This window comes from Chionomys nivalis, chromosome 5 (genome assembly GCF_950005125.1).
Source record: "Chionomys nivalis chromosome 5, mChiNiv1.1, whole genome shotgun sequence".
Lineage (NCBI taxonomy): Eukaryota > Metazoa > Chordata > Mammalia > Rodentia > Cricetidae > Chionomys > Chionomys nivalis.
In genome coordinates this window covers 10,330,038-10,351,554 of record NC_080090.1, presented here as the reverse complement: position 1 = coordinate 10,351,554, position 21,517 = coordinate 10,330,038, and the positions used below count along the sequence as shown (strand labels likewise).

Here is a 21,517-nt window from a genome sequence, read left to right as displayed (position 1 = left end):
TTCCCAATGACCGAAGGTGAAAGCTCAGTCTGGCTCAGGCCTTGTGCAGGCATCTGCAGCCACTGGGAGTTCATTAGTGCCACAGCCATGCCTTGCCCATTAGACAGATTTCATCCAGGCGTGGGGGCGTGCATCTTTAATCCCAACACTCAGGAAGCAGAGACAGGTGGATCTCTTTGAATTCCGGGTCGACCTGTCTCCACAGAGTCCCGAGCCAGCCAGGGCAACAAAGTGAGACCCGGTCTAAAAAAAAAGAGCGGAAAGGAAAGGGAGGGGGGGTCTGTCAAAGTCTGGCACCCCGTGTTTCCACACACAGCTTCCCAAAGGGATGCAGGCTGACTTTGTCGGTGGTCCAGAAAGCTCCTGAGACTTCTGGAGCTCTGTCCTCATCCGGTCCTGGTCACAGGGTGGGAACAAGAGTCAGGCAAGGGCTGCGCCTTGTCCCATCGCCTTCGGTCCTCTGGGTGGATGGAGGCGGGCGGTTTCTGGCCGCACGAGCCTGCTCCTCACCTCTTCCCTGGCTGGACTGAAGCGCTCCCCGAGCTCCCCTTCCAAGGTAACCCGAGGTTACCCCGGAGCGAACGCTGGGAGAGGCCTAGAGCAGCGAGCAGCATCCAAGATGGGCAGAACCCCTCCCTTCACTGCCTCACCCGTTTGATCCCGCCTCTCTTCCCGGCAACTCCCCGATTGGCTTCCCAGCCTGCGAGTGCGTCCAATGATTGGCCGGAGCGCCGTCACCCTGTGATACGCGTGCCCCGTGGGCGGAGCCTGCCAGCGAGAGTCCGACTGCCTGGTGCGGCGCGCGCAGCTCCACTTTGTCAGCGGGCGGCGCGGTCGAGCGCTCGGCCCCGGGCTTGGAGCGTGGAGCCGACGGGGAGAGTAAAGGAGCGGCGGGGCGGGGAGCTGGGAGGCATGGCGCGGCCCGACGACGACGAGGAGGGGCCGGCCGTGGGGCCCGGGCACCCGCTGGCGAAAGGATACCTTCCGGTGCTGAGAGGCGCCCCGGACGGGGAGGCGCACGCGGAGCTGCAGGAAGGGCCTGAGGGGGAGATCGGAGGCCCGGAACACGGCCCCGTGATCGCGGGAGCCCCGGACGGACCCCAAGCCCTGCTGGCAGCGGAGGAGGAGACCCAGGCCCGGCTGCTGCCCGCAGGCGGTGGAGAGGACGACCCGGTCCCCACGCGCTCCCCGCGCACGGCACTGTCGCCGCGGCGCTTCGTGGTGCTACTCATCTTCAGCTCGTACTCGCTGGTGAACGCCTTCCATTGGATCCAGTACAGCATCATCAGCAACGTGTTCGAGGGCTTCTACGGCGTGTCGGCGCTGCACATCAACTGGCTGTCCATGGTGTACATGCTGGCCTATGTGCCCCTCATCTTCCCGGCCACCTGGCTGCTGGACACGCGAGGCCTGCGGCTCACGGCGCTGCTGGGCTCCGGCCTCAACTGCCTGGGCGCCTGGGTCAAGTGCGGCAGCGTGCAGCGGCACCTCTTCTGGGTCACCATGCTGGGGCAGAGCCTGTGCTCCGTGGCGCAGGTCTTCATCCTGGGCTTGCCCTCCCGCATCGCCTCCGTGTGGTTTGGACCCAAGGAGGTGTCGACGGCTTGTGCCACCGCGGTGCTGGGCAATCAGGTAAAGACTGGAACGACTTGCTACTGGGATCCTCTTAAGGACGGTAGGAAGTCGTAGGCGGGGCTGGGGCAACGGTCGGTGGGTAAAGAGCTTACGGTAAAAGCGTGAAGACTGAGCGCCAGCACCACGTGAAAAGCCGGGCTTGGTGGCCCCAGGTTGTATTCCCAGCCAGCACTGACAGGTGAGGAGGACAGCTCCTGTGAAAGAACATCCGAGATTGCACTCTGGTTTACACACAGGCACGCACGGAAGCTTTGGCAGTGAAGGAGATCTCCTAGGTAATTTTGTCACCATTGCAGAAGGATGGTGTTGAATTCTGTGAAGTTTGTTTCCATACTGAATGCCCTTGGAACAGCCCCGATTTGATTGTACTAGTAGTGAAGCCAGCTCGGTAGGTGCTGAGCAGGTCTAAGTGAAAGCTCAGCTCAGTAAATAGTCATAAAGACTTGGCAATATTACTGAGTTCAGTTGTTAGCTCTTAGCAGCCGGGCAGTGGAAGGCAAATCGCTGATCATGGAAATGACCTTGTTTTCCCCTTCGTCATAAATTCAAATGCCACTGGAATTCCAGAAGCAACACTAGGCAAAAGGTTTGTTTTGGGGCGTGTGTGCGCTTTGTTATTTATTTATTTATTTTGAAACAGGGTTTCCTTCACTCTGGCAGGCTGGCGTGGAATTCTCTGTGTACCCCTGGCAGACTCCAAGCTCTGGAGAATCCTGCCAGCCTCCCAAACACCGGACTGAGCCAACCTGCTGTTCCGTTTGCATTTGTTAATTTCAGCCTAGTTCTCTTATTGTGATTTAAATTCTTAATAGAGGGCACTTGTAACACCGGATGTTTTTGTCACTACTGTAAATGTCACCGTTGTAAAGGATATTTAGTATTCATTCAGTTGAAGGAAATCTAGTTGCCCCTCCCTTGTTATACATATATTGCTACATGCAGCTGTGTAACCAGAAAATGTTACTTTCCTACTTCAGATCCCACTTGGATCAAGATAGTGGTTTAAAAGACCCCAAAAGACTAAATGCGTGTGTTTAATTTGTTAGCTTTACTTACTTTCTCTAAAAATGCAGAAGAAAGGGTCACCTAAACTATAATTGCCATGTAGTCAAAATAATTTATACTGATACTTTGACTGGTTGTTTCTTTATATTTGGATAGCAGATGTTTTTCAAGATATTTTTGTTTTTAAATTCTATTCAAGATTAATGCTTCATTGGCCATAACAAAAATATTATCAACTCCCTATCTATGAAGCATCAATTTTATGGGTAATAAATGGAAACATTTACTTATGGGTGGACTTCCCTCTGTCGGCACATTCTGGGTCTTTCTGTATTCTCCTAAGGTGTTCTGTTCCTTCCTCGGCTCCTGTAAACTGGACAGTTGTTCATCATGACCCAGTGTGCATTTTCATTCTCATTTATGGAATGACCATGCATAATAATATTCAGTGATATCATGCAGTTACTGAGTGGCATTGAAGTGATTTATGGTCATTCAACTTCCTATTATAAGGTTAGGACCAATTAGTTTCCAGACTTGATAGACAGGGACATTGAAAGTTTAAGGAATGGAATCATTTTCCAAAGGTGATAAATAATACAGCTTGTTCACACAGAAGTGTGTCTGGCTCCTGAATAGTAGCTTCTATCTTTTCAGGTCTCTAGAGGGAACCTTTGAAAATTACAAGTGCTTTAAGTTTGCCAGTGGTTTCCCAGAGCACTTAAATGTGAAGTCTTCGCTGTGAATTACAAAACCTCTTTACTGTGTATTTGGTTTCTTAAGCAGTGCCAAGCTTGCACTTGCACAAGGACCTTTGCAGAAACCTTCCTTCCGATGCTTAGCATATTCTTCCTGTTCAGACTGCATGATTGCATACACAGAGCCACTCAGCTCTCTGCGAGTTTAGTTTGTCTTTCTTTTTTCTCGGTTTTTCGAGACAGGGTTTCTCTGCAGCTTTGGAGCCTGTCCTGCAGCTTAGCTCTTGTAGACCAGGCTGGTCTTGAACACACAGAGATCCGCCTGCCTCTGCCTCCCTGAGTGCTGGGATTAGAGGTGTCTGCCACCACCACAGGCCCAAGTTCATTTTAAAAAGCCAGTAGCATTCTTGATTCCAAGTAGAGCTCCTCAGTCACTTTCTTACTGCGCCATTAGATGTTATCTCTCCGTGCGGCATTTGTCACCGTCTCATGTTTATTATTCATATACACACGTTTAATGCTCATCACTGTCTGTTATTCATTTTCCCCCGGAGTAACTTTCCACATATCTTTGTAATTGCTCATTTATTTTATTTCCTTGAATTTCTATGCGTGTGAGTGTGTGTGTGTGTCCATGTATGTGTACAGGTGTACATGTAGGAGAAGGTGGTTAGGTGAGTACACACTTGAAAACCAGAGGGGATTTTGGATGCTCGCAAACACCCTATACCTTATTCTTTTGAAGAAGAGTCTCATAAACCTCAAGTTGAGGGTTTTTAGCTAAGCTGTCAGCCATCAGGCCCTGGAAGTCACCGTCACCTGTCCTCACACCCAGGGCTGTGGGTACAGGTGTGCACAAGACCATGCTCAGCTTGTTGTGTGGGTGCTGGGACTAGAACTCTTGTCCTCATGCTTGCTCAGCAAGTGCTCTTACCCACTGAGCCAGCTTGCCAGCCCCTAATTGCTTTCTGTGTGAATTTGTCTATGCTGACTATTTTGTACAGATGGAATTATATAATGTATGTCTTTTTGTGTCTGACTTAGTTCTCTCTCGTGTTTTCAAAGTCCATGGTATACATCAGTACTTCATTCTTTCTTACAGATGAATATGCTTCTTTGTGTGAACTTGCCAGATAAAAGTCTAGGTTATTACCATGTTTTGGATCTGTGAATGGCGTTGCTGTGAATATTTGAGTGTAGTTGATTTGACTATCTATTTTTAGTTTGGGGGCATGTACCTACAAGTGGAATTGAAACATCGTATTTCAGTTCTGTTTTAAATTTCTGAAGAAATTGCCACTGTGTCCATAGTGGCTGTACCATTTACATTTGGACCAGCAGTCTATAGGGTTCCAGTTTCTCCCACCCTTGTGAACACTTTTCCTTGTTTGTTTGTTTTGTTTGAGACAAGGTTTCTCTGTGTAGCCACCCTGGCTGTCCTGGAACTCACTTTGTAGACCAGACTGGCCTTGAACTCCCAGAGATTCACCTGCCTCTGCCTCTGCCTCCCAAGTGCTGGGGTTAAAGGCATGCGCCACCACTGTCTGATGTGAGTACTTATTTTCTGTTTTTAGAATCACACTCAATCCAAGTGGATGTAAGATGGAGTATCATTGTCATTTTGATTTGTATTTCCATTAACAACATGATATTGACTTTTTTTTTCTATATTCTTCTTAGCTGCTTGCGTATCTTCTTTGGAAGAACGTCTTTTCAAGTCCTTGGCCCACTTAACATTGGGATTCTTATCTTTTTGTTGTTGGTTTGTTAAAAAAAAAAAAACTTTTTATTCTGCATGCTATGCATGCTAGTTCCTTATCAGATGGGATTTGGAAATATTTCCCCATGTTGTAGGAGTTTTTTAATCCCTCATCAGATATAAGGGAGAAGTTTGGCAGCAGTTTTCTTTCATCAATACAGTAGAACAGAGACATTAGAACGGACTTTTTAGGATTTACAGTGCGTCTTTGTACGTACTACCGTTCTTCATCATAGTCTGTTAAATGCCAGCATTTGCTCTGTTTGCTATTGATAGTTGTTAACAGGACTGTTTATTTTACAGCTTGGAGCTGCAGTTGGCTTTTTGTTGCCACCTGTTTTAGTGCCCAACGTGCAGAATAACACAGACCTTCTGGCTTATAACATCAACACCATGTTTTACGGAACAGCATTTATCTCCACACTTTTATTTTTTTTAACAGTAATTGGTAAGTGAACTGTTTGTCCTGAGACTTAGATAAATGCATGACAAATGGATGAGGATGAGTAACCCCGGGGAGTTCTGCTGATGGTGTCTCCAGTACTCTTTGTTCTTGCTGTGCAACGTCAGGCCCAGGTACTGAGTGGGGCAGCTCTAGGGCTATGCTGTGGTCCACGCCATGTTTGTTTGTTTGTCTTTTTAACGTTCTAAAGGGTTTGCAGACTAATCAGTCCCATTTATCTTTCTACTAACCCAGCTTGGTAAGTGTTCATTTCAAACATGCTGCCTGGCTTCCCTTTCCATATCCATCCGTGTGGTGTGCGTCCTGTACTTACCTAGCCTGCAGCTAGTGGCCGTCATGCTTGAAATGACGCTCACAGGCTACACCTTCCCTTTCCTAGGAAACCCCCCAGGGATCCCCAGTTTAACATTAACTGGGTTTAGAATGTTGACCTGTGAATGACCCTGGGCAGCATCGAGCTGTTCAGAATTTCAAACTGTGGCAACTGTCTGCTTGCTAGGCCACCTCAGCAAAGCCCGGCTGCCACCCTTCGTCCCCGAGTCCTCTCGTCTGGGCCTGTCTTTTGAAGGAGTCAGTCAGAGTCAGCTGCAAGCAGCCATCACCAGCTTGGAAGAAGCTTTGGGAAGGTCTGCTTTTTTTTTTTTTTTTTTTTTTTTAATAAGTTTATTTTTAAGGGGAGGCAGTTTTGATTTTAGGGGAGAAGCTAGGCGTGTCTAAGATACATCGCAGCCGTGACTGGGGCAGTGCCTGAGAGACACTCAGTCTCTCCTAGATGGGTTTTATCAGAAAAGGAGCTATGAAGTTCACAGACCAGCTCTTAATTAACATTTATAGTTAAAGCCTGTTTAGTTGGAGGTTTTAGACTTATATATTGAACTTTTTTACCTTGCTATGATATTAATGAAAACTTCATATTTTGTGATCTCCAAATATAAAGTCGAGTTTTCAGAGAACTACCTGCTGACTACCTGGGTAGGTGAGCGGCAGGGTCAGGTATAGGAAGCTCAGCCCACGTCTGCAGTTTCCCTTGAGATAATGAATGGAATGTTCTCTTCGTGGCATCTGAAATATGCCAGGACATGCGGTTGGCGTCTCGTTTTTTATCTTTGCCGTTAGTCAGGGAGTGGCGTATTTGTGCTGTACACACTGCTGAAAAGGGCAAGTTTTCCTTGTGCTCTTTTAGTATTTTAACAAAATATATACTGTGAGGGAACCTCTTGAATCTGCCTTTCCAGTTGGTGCATTTGGCTTGCTTGACAAAGTAGGAAATGTTGCTTCTGTGCATTTTAGAGAAGTGGATCTTGCCCTTTCAGGAGGGTTAAGTATAAAATGTCTTCTAGTCACTAATGTGTAATCACATACGTCTCAGGCTCTCATCTTGTTGAGTCTTCAGTTGAGCTCCTTACAAGAAATGAATAATTAATTATATAAGATGTCGTTATGAAAAGAAAGGACTAGACAGATGGCTCAGCAGCTAAGAGCACTTTCTGCTCTTGCAGAGGACCCAAGTTGTATTCCCAGCACCCATGTCATTGGGTGACTCATAACCTGTGATTCCAGCTACAGGGGAACTCTTTGTACTGCATTCACATGAATAAAACCCCAAAAACCAACATGCACTTGTACAGGGAATTAAAAGCTGAGATATTTTTAATGAATCAATTATTGGAAAGATAGCTCAGTGGTTAAGAGCACTTGTGTACTTGGCTGCAGAGGACCTGGTTCCGTTCCCAGCATGCACATGTAGCTAGCGCACAACCAGAGTTCCAGAAATGCCCTCTCCGTGGACACCAGACACTAATGCTACACTTGAAGACATGCAGGCAAGTCATGCATACACATGAAATAAATCTAAAATAAAAATGAAACCTTAAAAATAATATCTATAGTTGAAGTTTTTCATGATATGTATATATGTATAAACTATTAGAGAGGTAGGAGTAAGAACAATAGAATAGGTAGGACTGTGGGTTTATTATCTTTAGTAGTTTGAGAAATTAAAGAGTGAAGTATTTACATATCTAACTAGTTACTGATGTAGCTTGTGGGTTGAGAGTGGAAACAGAATTGGAGGTCTGGAAACAGTGGAATAAAAAGGGCTTGTTTTCAAGTTTGTTTTAGTGTCCTACTTTTTTATAAAATATTTATTAATTATGTATACAGCATTCTGTATGCGTGTATCCCTGCAGGCCAGAAGAAGGCACCAGATCTTGTTACAGGTGGCTGTGAGCCACCATGTAGTCACTGGGAATTGAACTCAGGACCCCTGGAAGAGCAGTCTGTGCTCTTAACCTCTGAGCCACCTCCAGCCCTAGTGCCCTACATTTTTATTTAATCTTATGACTCTAGACATAGTATAAAAGCAAAGTAAGAATTAGTCAAGGTGGCATATAATCTAAGCCCAGTACTTGGGAGGTAAGTACCAGAGGATCGGGAATCCAAGGTTATCCTTGGCTACGCGAGGCCCTGTCTCAAAAAATCAAACCATTATTGTGTGAAGATTGTGACATTAACTAGAAAGGCAACTGTCGTACTCAGATATATTTGCTAAGGTAGAAAACTGAATTTGGAAATTCTTACTTGAAGTGCCTTATTCGCTAGAAGAGATGCGCTTACATCCTTCTAAATTCTACTGATAATTACTTAAAATAAAAATTCAATCAGATCCATATAATTTATGAGTATAAATTACAGTTTTTAGTGGCATGACATATGTTGAACTAGGACTTCCTGAAAGGTTCACTTTGTGTGACCTTCCTTGTCCTCGTGGGGTGTGGATGGAACCTGGCTGGGAATCCGAGGAACTAACCCTAGCCTTCTACTGAATCCATGCTAATTCCTCATTCTTGGAGAATCTGGCCTTTCACATTTGGATCGTAGATGTGCACCAAAACATGAGTAAGCACACACCACACAATTTTGGTTCTTACTATGCCTCAAGATTCTTTACCAGCACCTGGGAGGCAGAGGCAGGCGATCTCTGAGTTCAAGGCCAACCTGGTCTATACAGTGAGTTCCAGGATATCCAAGGCTAGAGAAACCATGTCTCAAACTCCCCCACCCCCTAAAAAAGAAAAAAACATTTAATTCAATATTAGTCTACATAAACACAAAAGTGTTATAGCATAACTGTATCATTGTACTTTTGATTCTTCTATTCAAGATGTTTACATTGGCTATAAAACTTTTAGTAGAGATGCATTTTACTTACTTAATCTATAAGTATTTTAAGCTCTTGAGGCAAAGTCTGTTTTTTAAGTGAATATTGTATTTATTTATTTTTTATTTTTGGTCTCTCTGTGTAGCTCTGGATATCCCGGAACTCACTCTGCAGACCAGGCTGGCCTCAAACTCACAGAGATCCACCCGCCTCTGCCTCCCGAGTGCTAGGATTAAGGACGTGCCCCACTGAGTTCCACTTTAAGTGAATATATTTCAAACGAGACAATACATTTTATGTAGCACTGATAATTATAAAATTTTACATATTTTTGTGATCTTTATAGCAGCTCGTTATTGTCATTTCATTTAACTAATGAGACTGACACTGAGACGTACATAAGACGGGGCAGGGGCTGATCGTGTATTTATTTGCCTTCTGATAGACAGTGTTTAGATCTGTCTGAGGCTCACGCACTCACAGAAGGGCTCTGGACGTCCCCGTTTCTTTACCATAGCTCGAGGGGCTCCTCAAGCTCTTGGCGACTTCATGTGCCCAGTGCCGGGTGGAGATCAGCTGCTACTTAGAGCTAATAATCAATTCTTTTATTGGCACAGGTTTTTAGTGGGAAAAAAAGAGGTCCCCATTTCAAAGAAAAAAACAAAAGGACCTATTTCCTACTTTGAGATAGCTGCACAACATAGAAAGGTCATAGACAGATGACCTTTCGGTCCTTGTTTTCCTCAGGTAGCACTGAGTCTGACTTGACAGTGTAGTTGGTGGGTACAGGAGTCTGACTTCCCACGGTGTGTAGTTGGTAGGTAGAGGAGTCTGTCTTCCCATGCTGTGTAGTTGGTAGGTACAGGAGTCTGACTTCCCATGGTGTGTAGTTGGTAGGTACGGGAGTCTGACTTCCCATGGTGTGTAGTTGGTAGGTACAGGAGTCTGTCTTCCCATGCTGTGTAGTTGGTAGGTACAGGAGTCTGACTTCCCATGGTGTGTAGTTGGTAGGTACAGGAGTCTGTCTTCCCATGCTGTGTAGTTGGTAGGTACAGGAGTCTGTCTTCCCACGGTGTGTAGTTGGTAGGTACAGGTTACATTTGCCAAGAGATACTTCATCTCTCTGAAACTGGAGGTTGATTCTTGTATTCAGAAAGTAAACCTGAATGGAGCTAAAGACTGGTGGGCTGTTTTTAATTTATGTGAGTTTTTAAATCCATTTTTGGTTTATTTTGATTTGTTTTTTATAGTAAATTGAAATCTAGGAAAGATATTTAAGACTTATTGGAAACTCATGGCTACAATTATTTATAGTGTGAAACCTTGATTTACTACCGTGAAAGTTTTGTATTACCTATGCTAATAAAAAGAAATATCTCCTGTCCAACTAGAGCACAGAGAGACTTGCAGGACAGACTCAAGCCTCCTAACAGTGCAAGGATCAGATAGGGAGAAAGGAAGAGGAAGAGCTGCGCAGCTAAAGGTTCTGTGTCTACCGGGCTCCAATGTAGGGGCTACAAATAAGTACTTACGTGATCTGTCCCTCTTGAACTAGTTCTGAGCTCCAAAGTAGTTTTGTTTTAGTTACATCATTATTAATTTTAATTATTAATTTTTCTTTAAAACTTTTTAAATTTCCATTATTAAAATTTTCTTTCCAACAAAAACTTTAATTTTTTATTCTTACCAGCCAATAGAATGATGACTCATAACATTTTGTGGGAGTTACAGGATTGTTTCTTCCCCAGTAACTCTCAAATATGTCTGTGCACTGGGAACATCCAGGAATTTTTCTCTTTAGCATAGTCTCATGTTCCGCCCTGGAGATTCTGCTCATTAAACTTTACATAGAGTCTCAAAATCAGTATTAATTTTAAATTTCCAGATGATTCCACTTGACAGCCAGAGACATCAGACCTAACCCAGTTCAAATTAAAAATAAAGTAGGCCTCTTCCAACCAAGAAGAAGAAATCGTTAGGAAAGGGAAAAGGGACGAGAAAGGGGGGAAATGATGAGAGGGAGTGGGGGGAGGGGGGCTCCACTGTGCACAGGTTAGCTCTGAGAGAAGAGCAGGGGGAGGCGGGCGGAGGGAAAGCAGAAATTACAGTCTCAGAGAACATGACTTCTCCCTGTGTGCTCCCCTTCTGAATTTACCTGTTAGTTCTAAAGTGCATTTTCCATGAAATCTCTAATGATGAGGGACATGTACATCTGGGATCTGTGGCGATGGAGACATGGTTGGGTGGCTGCTACCTGGGAAGGCCACTGAATCCAATCTCCCGAGGGACTGAGCTTAAAAGTCAAGTCCTTGATGTAGTAAACATCGATCTGCATTGTAAAAATGCAATATTCAGTGGGCAAGAGTGGTGTCGTTGCCAGTGGTTTTTCAGCTCAATGAATTGACCAGATCTCTGAGTTTTAGTTCAGAGAGCTAAAAGGAAAAAAAACAAAAAACAAAGAACAACTTGGCCATAGAAGACTTTGACTGCCTCTTTAATCCTGAACTAAACTCGCTCCTCTCACTAAGAAGGATGCATAGACTTAATCACGTGTGATGTGGGTGTCGTAGAGGAAGGTTAGTCATATGTGTTCCTTTTCACACATGTTCCCAGCGTTCAAGGAAAAGCCTTTGTTACCGCCAAGTCAGGCTCAGGCAGCCCTGCAGGACAGCCCCCCTGCGAAGTACTCCTACAAGAGCTCCATCTGGAACCTGTTCAGAAACGTCCCCTTTGTTCTCCTGCTGGTTAGTTATGGTAAGTGGCGTGGTGCTCATCGGTGACCACACACCTTAGAGCGCCACGGATTCTCTTTACTGCCACTAGTGGCTGGAACATTGATGAGGTTGGTTCATGAACACCATAGCCTAATTATGAACGTAAGTGTTGAGCAAAAGTTCCTAAAGGGATTTTTTCTAATGTTTTTAAAATAGAAAAAATGAGCAGGTCTCAGAAGTACCAAATGATTTTTGAGCCGTGGTGGAGTATTCCATCTAGAATGTAGAAACCCACCATTGTGTTTAGGAGTAAGATCTTAATATCAACTGCAGTCTTGTTTTAAATTCTGAAAACCTGGGGGGAGGGATGTTAAATGTCTGTTGATAAGACAATAGATAACTCACACTGTGGACTATTACACAGTAGAGAAAACCAGTGAACTAGAGTGGAACGTGTCTCCCGAACCACACAACTGAGTGGGAAGACCAAGTTATAGTACTTATAAAGCTTATTATATGCAGAATAATTCTAATTATTCATGAATACACACATGAAATTTAAAATCCAAGATCAAGATGTTTTATCAAGAAAAGAGGTGTATTTATTTCATATCTTTGGAAAGTTCAAGACCAGGTAGCCCCATCTGCTCGGTCTCTGGTGAGAAACCCTGGAAGCATCATGACAAGGATGAACTACGACTTTGTGCCAAGTAGGCCGAGCTGTCTGGTGGCCTTATTTTACAACAGCCTCCTCAGCTGATAGCTGACTCACTCCAAAGAGCCCCTGTGTCTTATCTCCTTGTTCTAGGTCCCACCTCTTGAAGGTTCCATCACCTTTGCCCCTCCCCTTGGGGGAGACCAAGATTCCAGCATGGATCTCTAGGAAACCTAGTGTTCGGTCCTTCTGCCCAGTTTCCGAAAGGCGGCAGTGGTGCTATCAGTCGTCCTGATTATTACGTATTTTACATATCGCATAGCGTTCCCTGTTATTTCAGAGAATGATGAACTTATATTTTTTCTTTGTAGGTATCATGACTGGAGCATTTTATTCTGTTTCAACATTATTAAATCAAATGATACTGACGTATTATGTGGTAAGCTTTCTTGCCTGGCGAGCTTCTGCTTTTATATTGTATGCTTGACCAAGACTTTTTCTTTAACAGTATAATTTACATTAGCATGGTCCTAAAATGAAGGATCAACCTTGTTGATGCAAAAGATTGACTTCTGTTTTTTAAAAGACAGCATTCACTCCACAACTAAGAGGTGGGAAAAGCTGAAGAAAGCAGATTCAGGACTCAAAATCAGATGGGTCTCACAGTTAAAGTGGAGGGCCAGATTCCTGAGTTATCCGTGTGATGCCTGGTATCCCACCGGTCTGGTTTGCTCTGGTCCCCTGGACTCTGTGTGTAAACTCAGTTCAAAATCACTGTCTCCCATACTTGTTATTATGCGTATTTAACCTAATTTGCAAAACACACATTAAAAGTAAAGATGATTAGCATTGTGGTAAGACCGTAATTTGGTTATATGGAAAGACACAAACCTTGTAAGGGATGCAAGCTTAAACATAGGTCAGACTGGCCTCTCTCTTAAAAAGGAGCTGGCACTTTTACTGTGTAAAAGTGGTGCCCTTAGCTCTCTCTTCACACATATCTAAGTGATTTCAGAGTCCTAACAAAAAGTACAACCATGGACCACCCCGGAAATGGTGCCTTTTTTATTCCTTTCATTATTTTATCATCGTTTTTGTCATTGCTGTTGTTTCACAATAGAATGCTTTCTTCAATAAACTACCTCTCCAAAAACACAACTCTAGCCTGTGTAGTGGATCTTCCTATTGTGTGCTTGCTTGCTTTTATATGATTATTTCTGCTAACTGTGAATGTATGGGAATATGAACCATCAGCTTGAATTAGAGAGATCTGATTATCACATTGTTTTAGGGAGAAGAGGTGAATGCTGGAAGGATTGGGCTAACGCTGGTGGTAGCTGGAATGGTGGGCTCCATTCTTTGTGGATTATGGCTGGATTACACCAAAACCTACAAGTGAGTTACAGTAGATATACTCATAGTGCATATGTAAGGATACATTGATTTTAAAGGATGGAGCTACAGTAGTTACACGCATGGTGCATACGTAAGGATACATTGATTTTAAAGAACAGGGCTACAGTAGATCCACGCATGGTGCATACGTAAGGATACATTGATTTTAAAGGACGGGGTTTCACTAGGTAGCTCAGGCTGTCTTGGAGCTCTGTCGTCCTGCTCATCTGCCTGACTGCAGGACAGCAGCATGAACCACCATATCTGATTAAGACTTGGCGGGAGTGTTTCAGTGATCTACCTACATAAATGCTTTACAAACCTTCCTACCCCTTTAGTAGGCTGTTTCTGTCTAAAAAGAGCCCTCCTAGGGAAGCACAGGTTCTTTTATCTTGTCTTTTTTTATGTTGTAAACTTTGAAAAAAAAATGTTCTTTTCTATGGCAAGATTATTGTTGAGCTAGCTACATTATCCACAGATGAGAAGGGTAGTTTGTGGTAGCCAGCTACATTTTTCTGTGTGCCTTAGGAGAATCAGGAGGGAACCATTGATGATGTTGTCTTTGTTCTAGACAGACGACTCTGATCGTGTACGTGCTGTCATTCATTGGGATGCTTGTGTTTACTTTCACACTGGACCTTGGGTACATCATTGTGGTGTTCGTCACTGGTGGGATCCTTGGGTAAGTGTCAGCTGTGTGAAGGAGTGTGTAAAAGGCCCCCAAAGGCCCTTTTGATAGTTTAAACTCTGCAGGTCCATTATGTACATATAAATATACAGTTCCTCAGAAGTATAGCAGAAAAGTTCAAGCTATTTTGGTGTGCTGTTGGTAAAAATAGATGAGCCTCGGCAGTCCCAAGTGCCTGCCCTTCTCACAGCCCACCTGTCTCATGGTCTTGTTCTCCTAGTTTCTTCATGACTGGTTACCTCCCTCTGGGCTTTGAATTTGCTGTTGAGATCACTTACCCTGAATCTGAAGGCACGTCCTCCGGGCTTCTCAATGCTGCTGCTCAGGTAATCCTCTGCTTCTGCGCTGCTGCTTTTTAAAAAGATTTATTTATTATGTATCCAGTGTTCTGCCTGCATATCTGCCTGCAGGCCAGAAGAGGGCAGCAGATCTCATTACGGATGGTTGTGAGCCACCAGGTGGTAGCTGGGCAATGAACTCAGATCTATAGATGAGCAGGCAGAGTGCTCTTAACTGCTGAGCCATCTCTCCAGTCCCTTCTGCTTCTTCTTAACCCAAGACAGCTAACCAGGTGTGGTGGTAGCAATCCCCAGCACTTGATAGGTAGAGACAGGAGGACCAGGAGTTCAAGGCCAGTGTTAGCTATATCGTGAGTTTGAGGCCAGCCTGGATGTATGAGACTATGCCATCAAAAGATGGAACAAACAAAACCAGCAAAAACCAGGTGACTCCTGTGGTCAGTGAGCAGTGAGCTTGGCCTGACTTTGTGGGTTAATGATCCTGATTTTCAGTGGTTGTTTCTAGAAGCCAAATCATAAAGGTCAGTTAAGGAGGGCTCTGTGGGTGTGTGTACTTGTTGTAAACAGTAGACTGGTGGCTGTGCGGTGGTGGCGCACACCTTTAATCCCAGCACCGGGAAGCATAAGCAAGTGTGAGTTTGAGGCCAGTCTGGTCTATAAAGCGATTCCAGAACAGCTAGGGCTGTTACACAGAGAAACCCTGTCTCAGAATACAAACAAATAAATAAAACAGAAAATTAATAAAAATTATTTTACAAATTTTATTTTAGATATTTGGAATTTTGTTCACTTTGGCTCAGGGAAAGCTCATGTCAGACTATGACCCTGCAGCAGGAAACCTTTTCCTCTGTGCCTGGATGTTCTTAGGCATCATTCTGACAGGTGAGTGCTGAGTGTGTGCACCGTCTCGTCTGTCTTCAGTTGTGTGTGTCGCTGCTTCATGGCTTAGCACAACTCTGGGGTGAAAAATGAAATAAGCACAACACAGTTTTTCCTCTCGGGATGTGAGTCTGTCCTTTCATTCTGGTAGTTCCGAATTTAATGCCGTTACTCAGTGTAAAAGACAATACTGGACAATACAGGAGAAATGACTCACTGGACCCAGGTTTAATTCCCAGCACCCAAATGGTCGCTCACAAGATCTAACGCTGGTTCTGGAGGATCCGATGCCCTCTTCTGGCCTCCTCTGGCACTGCACAGACATACATGCAAGTCACACACCCATATACGTAAAATAAAAATAATCCTTCTAAAAAACTTACAAGAATTATATGAATTATTTATCTCATGTGTCTTATCACCTTCCACTTGGACCTATGGGCACCTAGGCCTCCCTGTCCAGAACCCAGTTCACTGTGTTCCTGCAGTGCAGGCCTGTTTCTCTCGTATCTCCCTTAGCTCGTGCTGCCCTCCACTCACCCAGCCAAACAAGGAATTCTGAAGTCACCGCTTTTCCTCCATTTCTACATCCCACTGTCACACCTGTGTCTGTAGCCGACGGATGCTGGTGGTTAAAGCCCAACACCTAGGTGTCTTCCCAGCTCAGCAGGGCAGCTGGCGCTCACAGCACTCCACACCGTGTGTCACGTGTTAGAATACAGTTGCTAGCTGGGCGATGGTGGCGCACGCCTTTAATCCCAGCACTTGGGAGGCAGAGGCAGGCAGATCTCTGTGAGTTCGAGACCAGCCTGGTCTACAAGAGCTAGTTCCAGGACAGGCTCCAAAGCCACAGAGAAACCCTGTCTCGAAAAAAAAAAAAAAAATAGAATAGAGTTGCTATCACAGCACTACACACCGTGTGTCCGTGTTAGAATACAGTTGCTATCACAGCACTACACACCGTGTGTTCCATGTATAACACAGAAGGAGATGGCGACCCTTTTGTGGTAACTCTGGGTGCTTCTGTTTTAGCCTTGATCAAGACTGATCTGAGGAGGCACAGCGTAAACATGGGGATGGCGAATGGAGCTGTTAAAGCTGTAAGTAGCGTTTCTGTGGCTGTGCTCTGAGCACACAGGGGGCGAATGGGGAACTAGTCTTCTTTAATCATCAAGTCTTATTTTTTATTCTTTACTTTTTTGAGTCAATTCACCAATTGTCTGTTGAATAACATGTCGGTGTGGTACATCACTTCGATGCCAATTACTTTTGCAGGTGCCTGTTGATAATCTGACAGATCAGAAACCAAAGGTGATGTTGTCTAAGCAGTCAGAATCTTCACTATGAGGAGGGGACAGCACCTGCCCCTCAGCGTGGGCGTGCCATCATCCCTGGGGAGCTGTGTGAGCGAGCGGTGAGGACACTTACTTGAAAATTACTGTGTGAACTCTGAATGTTATTTTGTTTTACTGTTAATTTAGGCAACATTTGGTTAAAATGCCCTCGCTTGCGCCTTGTTAACACTACCGTTCGTCTAATATTGTCCGTTTTCAATTGTGTAGCGTGTCCATGAAGTAGCAATCTTGACATTTTTTCAGAACGTTTGTTTTTCGTGGGGCTCTAGTTCCCGTAAGACATGTAAGAGTGCGTGCAGTTCACATACAGACCTATCCTGTGCGTTTCCAGTTAACTGCCGTCTCACTGGGCTGAGCAGTGTGAGCACCGAACACACCAGGAAGCACCAGCACACTCGAGGTCAGGGCTGGGATCCGGATTCCAGAGAAGTGCTCAGACTTTTCCCATCTTTCATGCTCTTGTTGTACAGTGTGTGTGACACATTCCGTCCCACAAACAAACAAAAACAGTGTATAAAGTATATCACAGAATCCATTATACTCTGGTTAGCTAAGGAGCTGAGGCACACCCAGACCGTCTGGAGTTCCTCTCCGTGCTGACTTCATTCAAATAAATAAATGCTAATACTGTATTTTTCAGTGCAACTTAAAAATAGAATAGTTTCACGCCCATTGTCTATTTTTTACTCTCTTTCAAGAAAATTTCACCAAAAAAAAAAAAAGCCGGGCGGTGGTGGCGCACGCCTTTAATCCCAGCACTTGGGAGGCAGAGGCAGGCGGATCTCTGTGAGTTCGAGACCAGCCTGGTCTACAAGAGCTAGTTCCAGGACAGGCTCCAAAACCACAGAGAAACCCTGTCTCGAAAAACCAAAAAAAAAAAAAAAAAGAAAGAAAATTTCATCTGTGTTACATGCTAGCTCGTGATTTCTTATGTCACATCAATATTTGCCTTGGAGATGCCTAAGATAAGGAGTCTGTGCTAACTTCAGAGAGCCCTTGGAATACTAGCTGTTGGGTTTCTCTGACCTTTGCCCTCTGAAGGTTGCCAGCCTCTGCACATGTTCTGTGAGTGCTGGGGACAGGTTCTCCTCCACCTCAGAGTGTACGTGGTCATCACTGTGTGGGTGTCGAGTCTCTTTACATGCTCAGGGCAAGGGGAATGGGACCAAGTGAGTTTTCACAGTGCCTACCGCTGTCTTGTTCACAGTGAGACATTGGCACTCCGACTCTAGGCATATCGCCATGATGTTTTATCAACAGTAACATTTAAATAGTGTAATTTTGTAAATTTTACAAAAAAATTACATCAAAAAGCACCAGAAAAGTCAATCTTGTAATGAATATGTTTGAAACACATGCAACTTTGATTTAGGCAATATATACATTGATTTATTTTGATATTGTTCATTTTCATCAAATGCTATAATCTGTGTAGAATCTGACACTGGAAATGTACTGGAAGAGTTACTATCGCTCAGAATCAGGACCTGGTTTTGTGTCCTTGGTGTGTTCTGTCATGGTAACTCTGGACACATCATTTAGCCTCTCTGGCAGCATTTTCGTGATTCAGGAAATAAATACTTTAACTTTGATCTTAAACAGTGGTTCTCAACCTATGGGTTGTGACCCCTCTGGGAGTTGAATGACCCTTTCACAGGGATTTCATATCAGATATTTATATTATGATTTGTAACGGTAGCAAAATTACAGTTATGAAGGAACAATGAAATAATTTTGTGGTTGGGGGTCACCACAACATGAGGAACTGTGTTAAAGGGACATTGCATTATGAAGGTTGAGAACCACTGATCTTAAAGACCTCTTAAAAATATTGTTAGCCGGGCTGAGGTGGCGCACGTCTTTAATCCCAGCACTCGGGAGGCAGCGGCAGGCGGATCTCGAGTTCGAGGCCAGCCTGGTCTACATAGTGAGTTCTAGGACAGCCAAGGCTACACAGAGAAACCCTGTCTTGAACATCCCCCCCCCAAAAAAAAAGTCATTCATCATAGAGTAGAGCGAATCACTGTACCATGGAAAATCTAGTTCGAGTAAAACTCCTCGGACAATTGAATAAACACTTGTATTGCTCCTGTGTAAAGACAGGGTCTTTCAGTAGTTTTTTAAGCTTTTTAGCCCGTCTGTAGTTCAGGCAAATCAATCTGTGTAATCAGTAACTTCTTTTGATATTTATGCCACAGGTTAAAGATGACCAAAAATACAGTCTCCCCCAACTGTTTTTATCTTTAAATGGACAGTACTGTTTACAACAATCATGTGTTTGTTGAGTTCCCGAAACTCTGAACAAATCACAGTCGGAAGCTGGAATATTTAATGTCTGAAAAGCATGTGTGTGCTTTGCCATTGTTTGGAAAGGGATAGCGTACGGTGTAACAATGCAAAGTGAATTCCTGATGTCGTCAGTATTTTAAGTGAATGTTGTAGATAATAGAAGGTGAGGACTTGATAAAATTTTGTGTCATAGCTTTAGAAGTAGTAATTATCACCTGTGTCAGTTTTAGCAGATGATTTAGGAGCACAGTTGTGTTCTCAGATGCCGTTGCACTCGGAAGCGCTGTGAACATGGCTGTTGTCTTTGGGAATGTTAGAGAAATGTTTCGTGTGAAATGTTTGTGTTAGTAACTGGAACAGCACCTGTGTCTGACGTCTTCATTTCTAATCTTATTTTTGCTATTTTTATAATTTCCTTATGTGTTTTTCTTCATTATTTCATACTTGAAATAAATTTATTTTTTTAATGCTACACTTGTGTATTTTAAAAACAAGCTCTGGTGCCTGGTATGTGTGGAACCTACAAAGTAGTCATGTGATCTTAGAGTGACCACAGAGGTAAATAAACCCACTGGGACCAGCCCTTGACGGAGAAAAAAATGTTTACTTAAAAGTCACGGGTGGTGGCACACGCCTTTAATCCCAGCACTCGGGAGGCAGAGGCAGGCAGATCTCTGTGAGTTCGAGACCAGCCTGGTCTACAAGAGCTAGTTCCAGGATAGGCTCCAAAATCACAGAGAAACCCTGTCTCGAAAAACAACAACAACAAAAAATCACGTAAGAGTAAACTGGGAAAGCGCTCAGCACTGAGGATGCGTGCGGCCATCGCCGAGGACCCAAGTGCTGTTTCTAACACCTGCATCAGGCCAACCGTCCCAGGGATCCAACACCCTCTTGTGCCCTCCATGGCAACTGCACGTATGTGTATATGCCCCACACATGCACATAATTTAGGATAATAAAAACAAGTCTAAAAAAAACTTGAGAGGGTGATATCAGCAAGACAGCAGAGCATTTTTCTCAAAAGTGTCGTTTCTCACACTCTTCATGGACGGCACTTTTGTCGGGGATCCGGAAGTCTACCGGGGAGGTTTCAGTCAGCTCTAGCAGAAAACCTGTGAGCAGACACACTGAGAAGGTAAGACGAGTTCACTTTAACCACATCACCCGCAGCCATAGCGGTGCATCACAGTGCAGAGCAGCTCCATCTGAGGGCACAGAGCCAACACTCACTTCATCAGCTGTGCCGAAAGCTGTGCTTCTTGGCTGGCCCAGCCAGAATAATGAGGTGGTTGGGAGAGCCGGATGTTGGAAAGACTAGAAGCAGAGAAGGACGACCCATCGGGGAGCCACTTGGGATGCCTCGCCTGTGGGCATTCCTGTGTATTCCTATTCCTATGTATACCACACTCTTGATCAATGAGGCTGGCTTCCCAGGCGTGTCCACATGGACAGAACCTCAAGTATCTCAGGCAGAGAGTCACTCAACTTGGCAGTGTTAGAAGGCGCCCAGACTAGGGAAAGCAAATAGGAAGCTTCGTACACCTAGCCTGGCTTTTCAGGATGGAGAGAAGACAAGAGGGAGCAGATGTGTGGAGCAGGTAAGTCTATGGCAAATGTCTGTGTCTCAGTCCATGGCCAGGCTAATTGGTAAATTCTCTCCTAAAGGTAGTCAGTACAGCCTGGAGAAGGGGCCAGAGACATGGCTCAGTAAGGTGGCCCTGCCTCCAAGCCTGACACCCTGAGACCAATCCCCAGGATCCACCATCAGAGGAGAGAACTGACTCACCTAAGCTGTCTTTTTGACTACCACACATGATCTGTAGCATGTGTGAGCCAGCATGTCCATGTATATACACAAAATTAAAAAATAAAGTACTTTAAAAAATTAATCTGGAAGAGGTGTGGTTTCTTATACATATGCAGCAAAGAATTGAAAGTAAAGACTGAGCTGTGTGTGTGTGTGTGTGTGTGTGTGTGTGTGTGTGTGTGACAGGTCATGCCTGCCTGCCCAGCATTTGAGAGGCAGGAAGATCAAGTTTCTGGTCATCTGCAGTTTTGTGGTAAGTTTGAGGCCATTCCGGGCTATATGAGACCCCATCTCAGAAACTTAATGTTTATTTAAAATAAAAACTAAAACAAATCAAGGAAACATGATACCATAAAAGAATAATAATGCAGTAACAAACTCCAAAGAAATTGAGATCTGTAAATTTCCTAACAAGGAATTCATAATAGTTTATTTTACAGTGCTGGAATCAAATCCAAAGAAAACTATTGTTCTAAGTAAACTCAGTGTGGTGGTTTGAATGACCACTATAGGCTAAATCAATGAATTAATTTTTGGCAGAGGAAATTTCCAGATAGGACAGTTAGACTCTAGCATGGCTTCTGCTTACTGCTCTTATCTGCTCTTATCCAGACTTTCTGTGGAATGAAGCCAAATACTGGGCAAAACATAAATGTTAAAAAAAAAAAAAAAAAGCTTTTTTTTTTGTGAGGAAGAAAGAAAATTTAAAGTTG

General features: G+C 44.2%; 1 protein-coding gene across 2 annotated transcripts; it reads left to right on the top strand.

The window, feature by feature from the left end:
* The first annotated feature begins 635 nt into the window (after positions 1 to 635).
* Flvcr1 (FLVCR heme transporter 1) lies at positions 636 to 20,799 on the top strand. Of its 2 annotated transcripts, XR_009057141.1 has the most exons (11): positions 636 to 1,632; positions 5,401 to 5,545; positions 11,334 to 11,474; positions 12,461 to 12,528; positions 13,381 to 13,484; positions 14,056 to 14,166; positions 14,393 to 14,498; positions 15,242 to 15,353; positions 16,383 to 16,450; positions 16,626 to 16,764; positions 20,663 to 20,799. XR_009057141.1 is itself a non-coding variant. In XM_057769816.1 (10 exons), the coding sequence occupies exons 1-10, from the start codon at positions 913 to 915 to the stop codon at positions 16,695 to 16,697; spliced, it is 1,647 nt and encodes a 548-aa protein (XP_057625799.1). In that variant the 5' UTR covers positions 636 to 912; the 3' UTR covers positions 16,698 to 19,466. The 2 variants fall into 2 exon arrangements, 1 of the variants encoding a protein (XP_057625799.1); XM_057769816.1 differs by lacking the exon at positions 20,663 to 20,799 and having other exon boundaries at positions 16,626 to 19,466.
* Positions 20,800 to 21,517: the final 718 nt, after the last annotated feature.

Bases quoted from the DNA above. Each gene is read 5' to 3' on its own strand.
- Flvcr1 (XM_057769816.1), top strand. From the start codon at position 913: ATGGCGCGGCCCGACGACGACGAGGAGGGGCCGGCCGTGGGGCCCGGG. The intron at 5,546-11,333 runs GTAAGTGAACTG...ACATGTTCCCAG, and splicing joins ATTTTTTTTAACAGTAATTG to CGTTCAAGGAAAAGCCTTTG. The intron at 14,167-14,392 runs GTAAGTGTCAGC...TTGTTCTCCTAG, and splicing joins GTCACTGGTGGGATCCTTGG to TTTCTTCATGACTGGTTACC.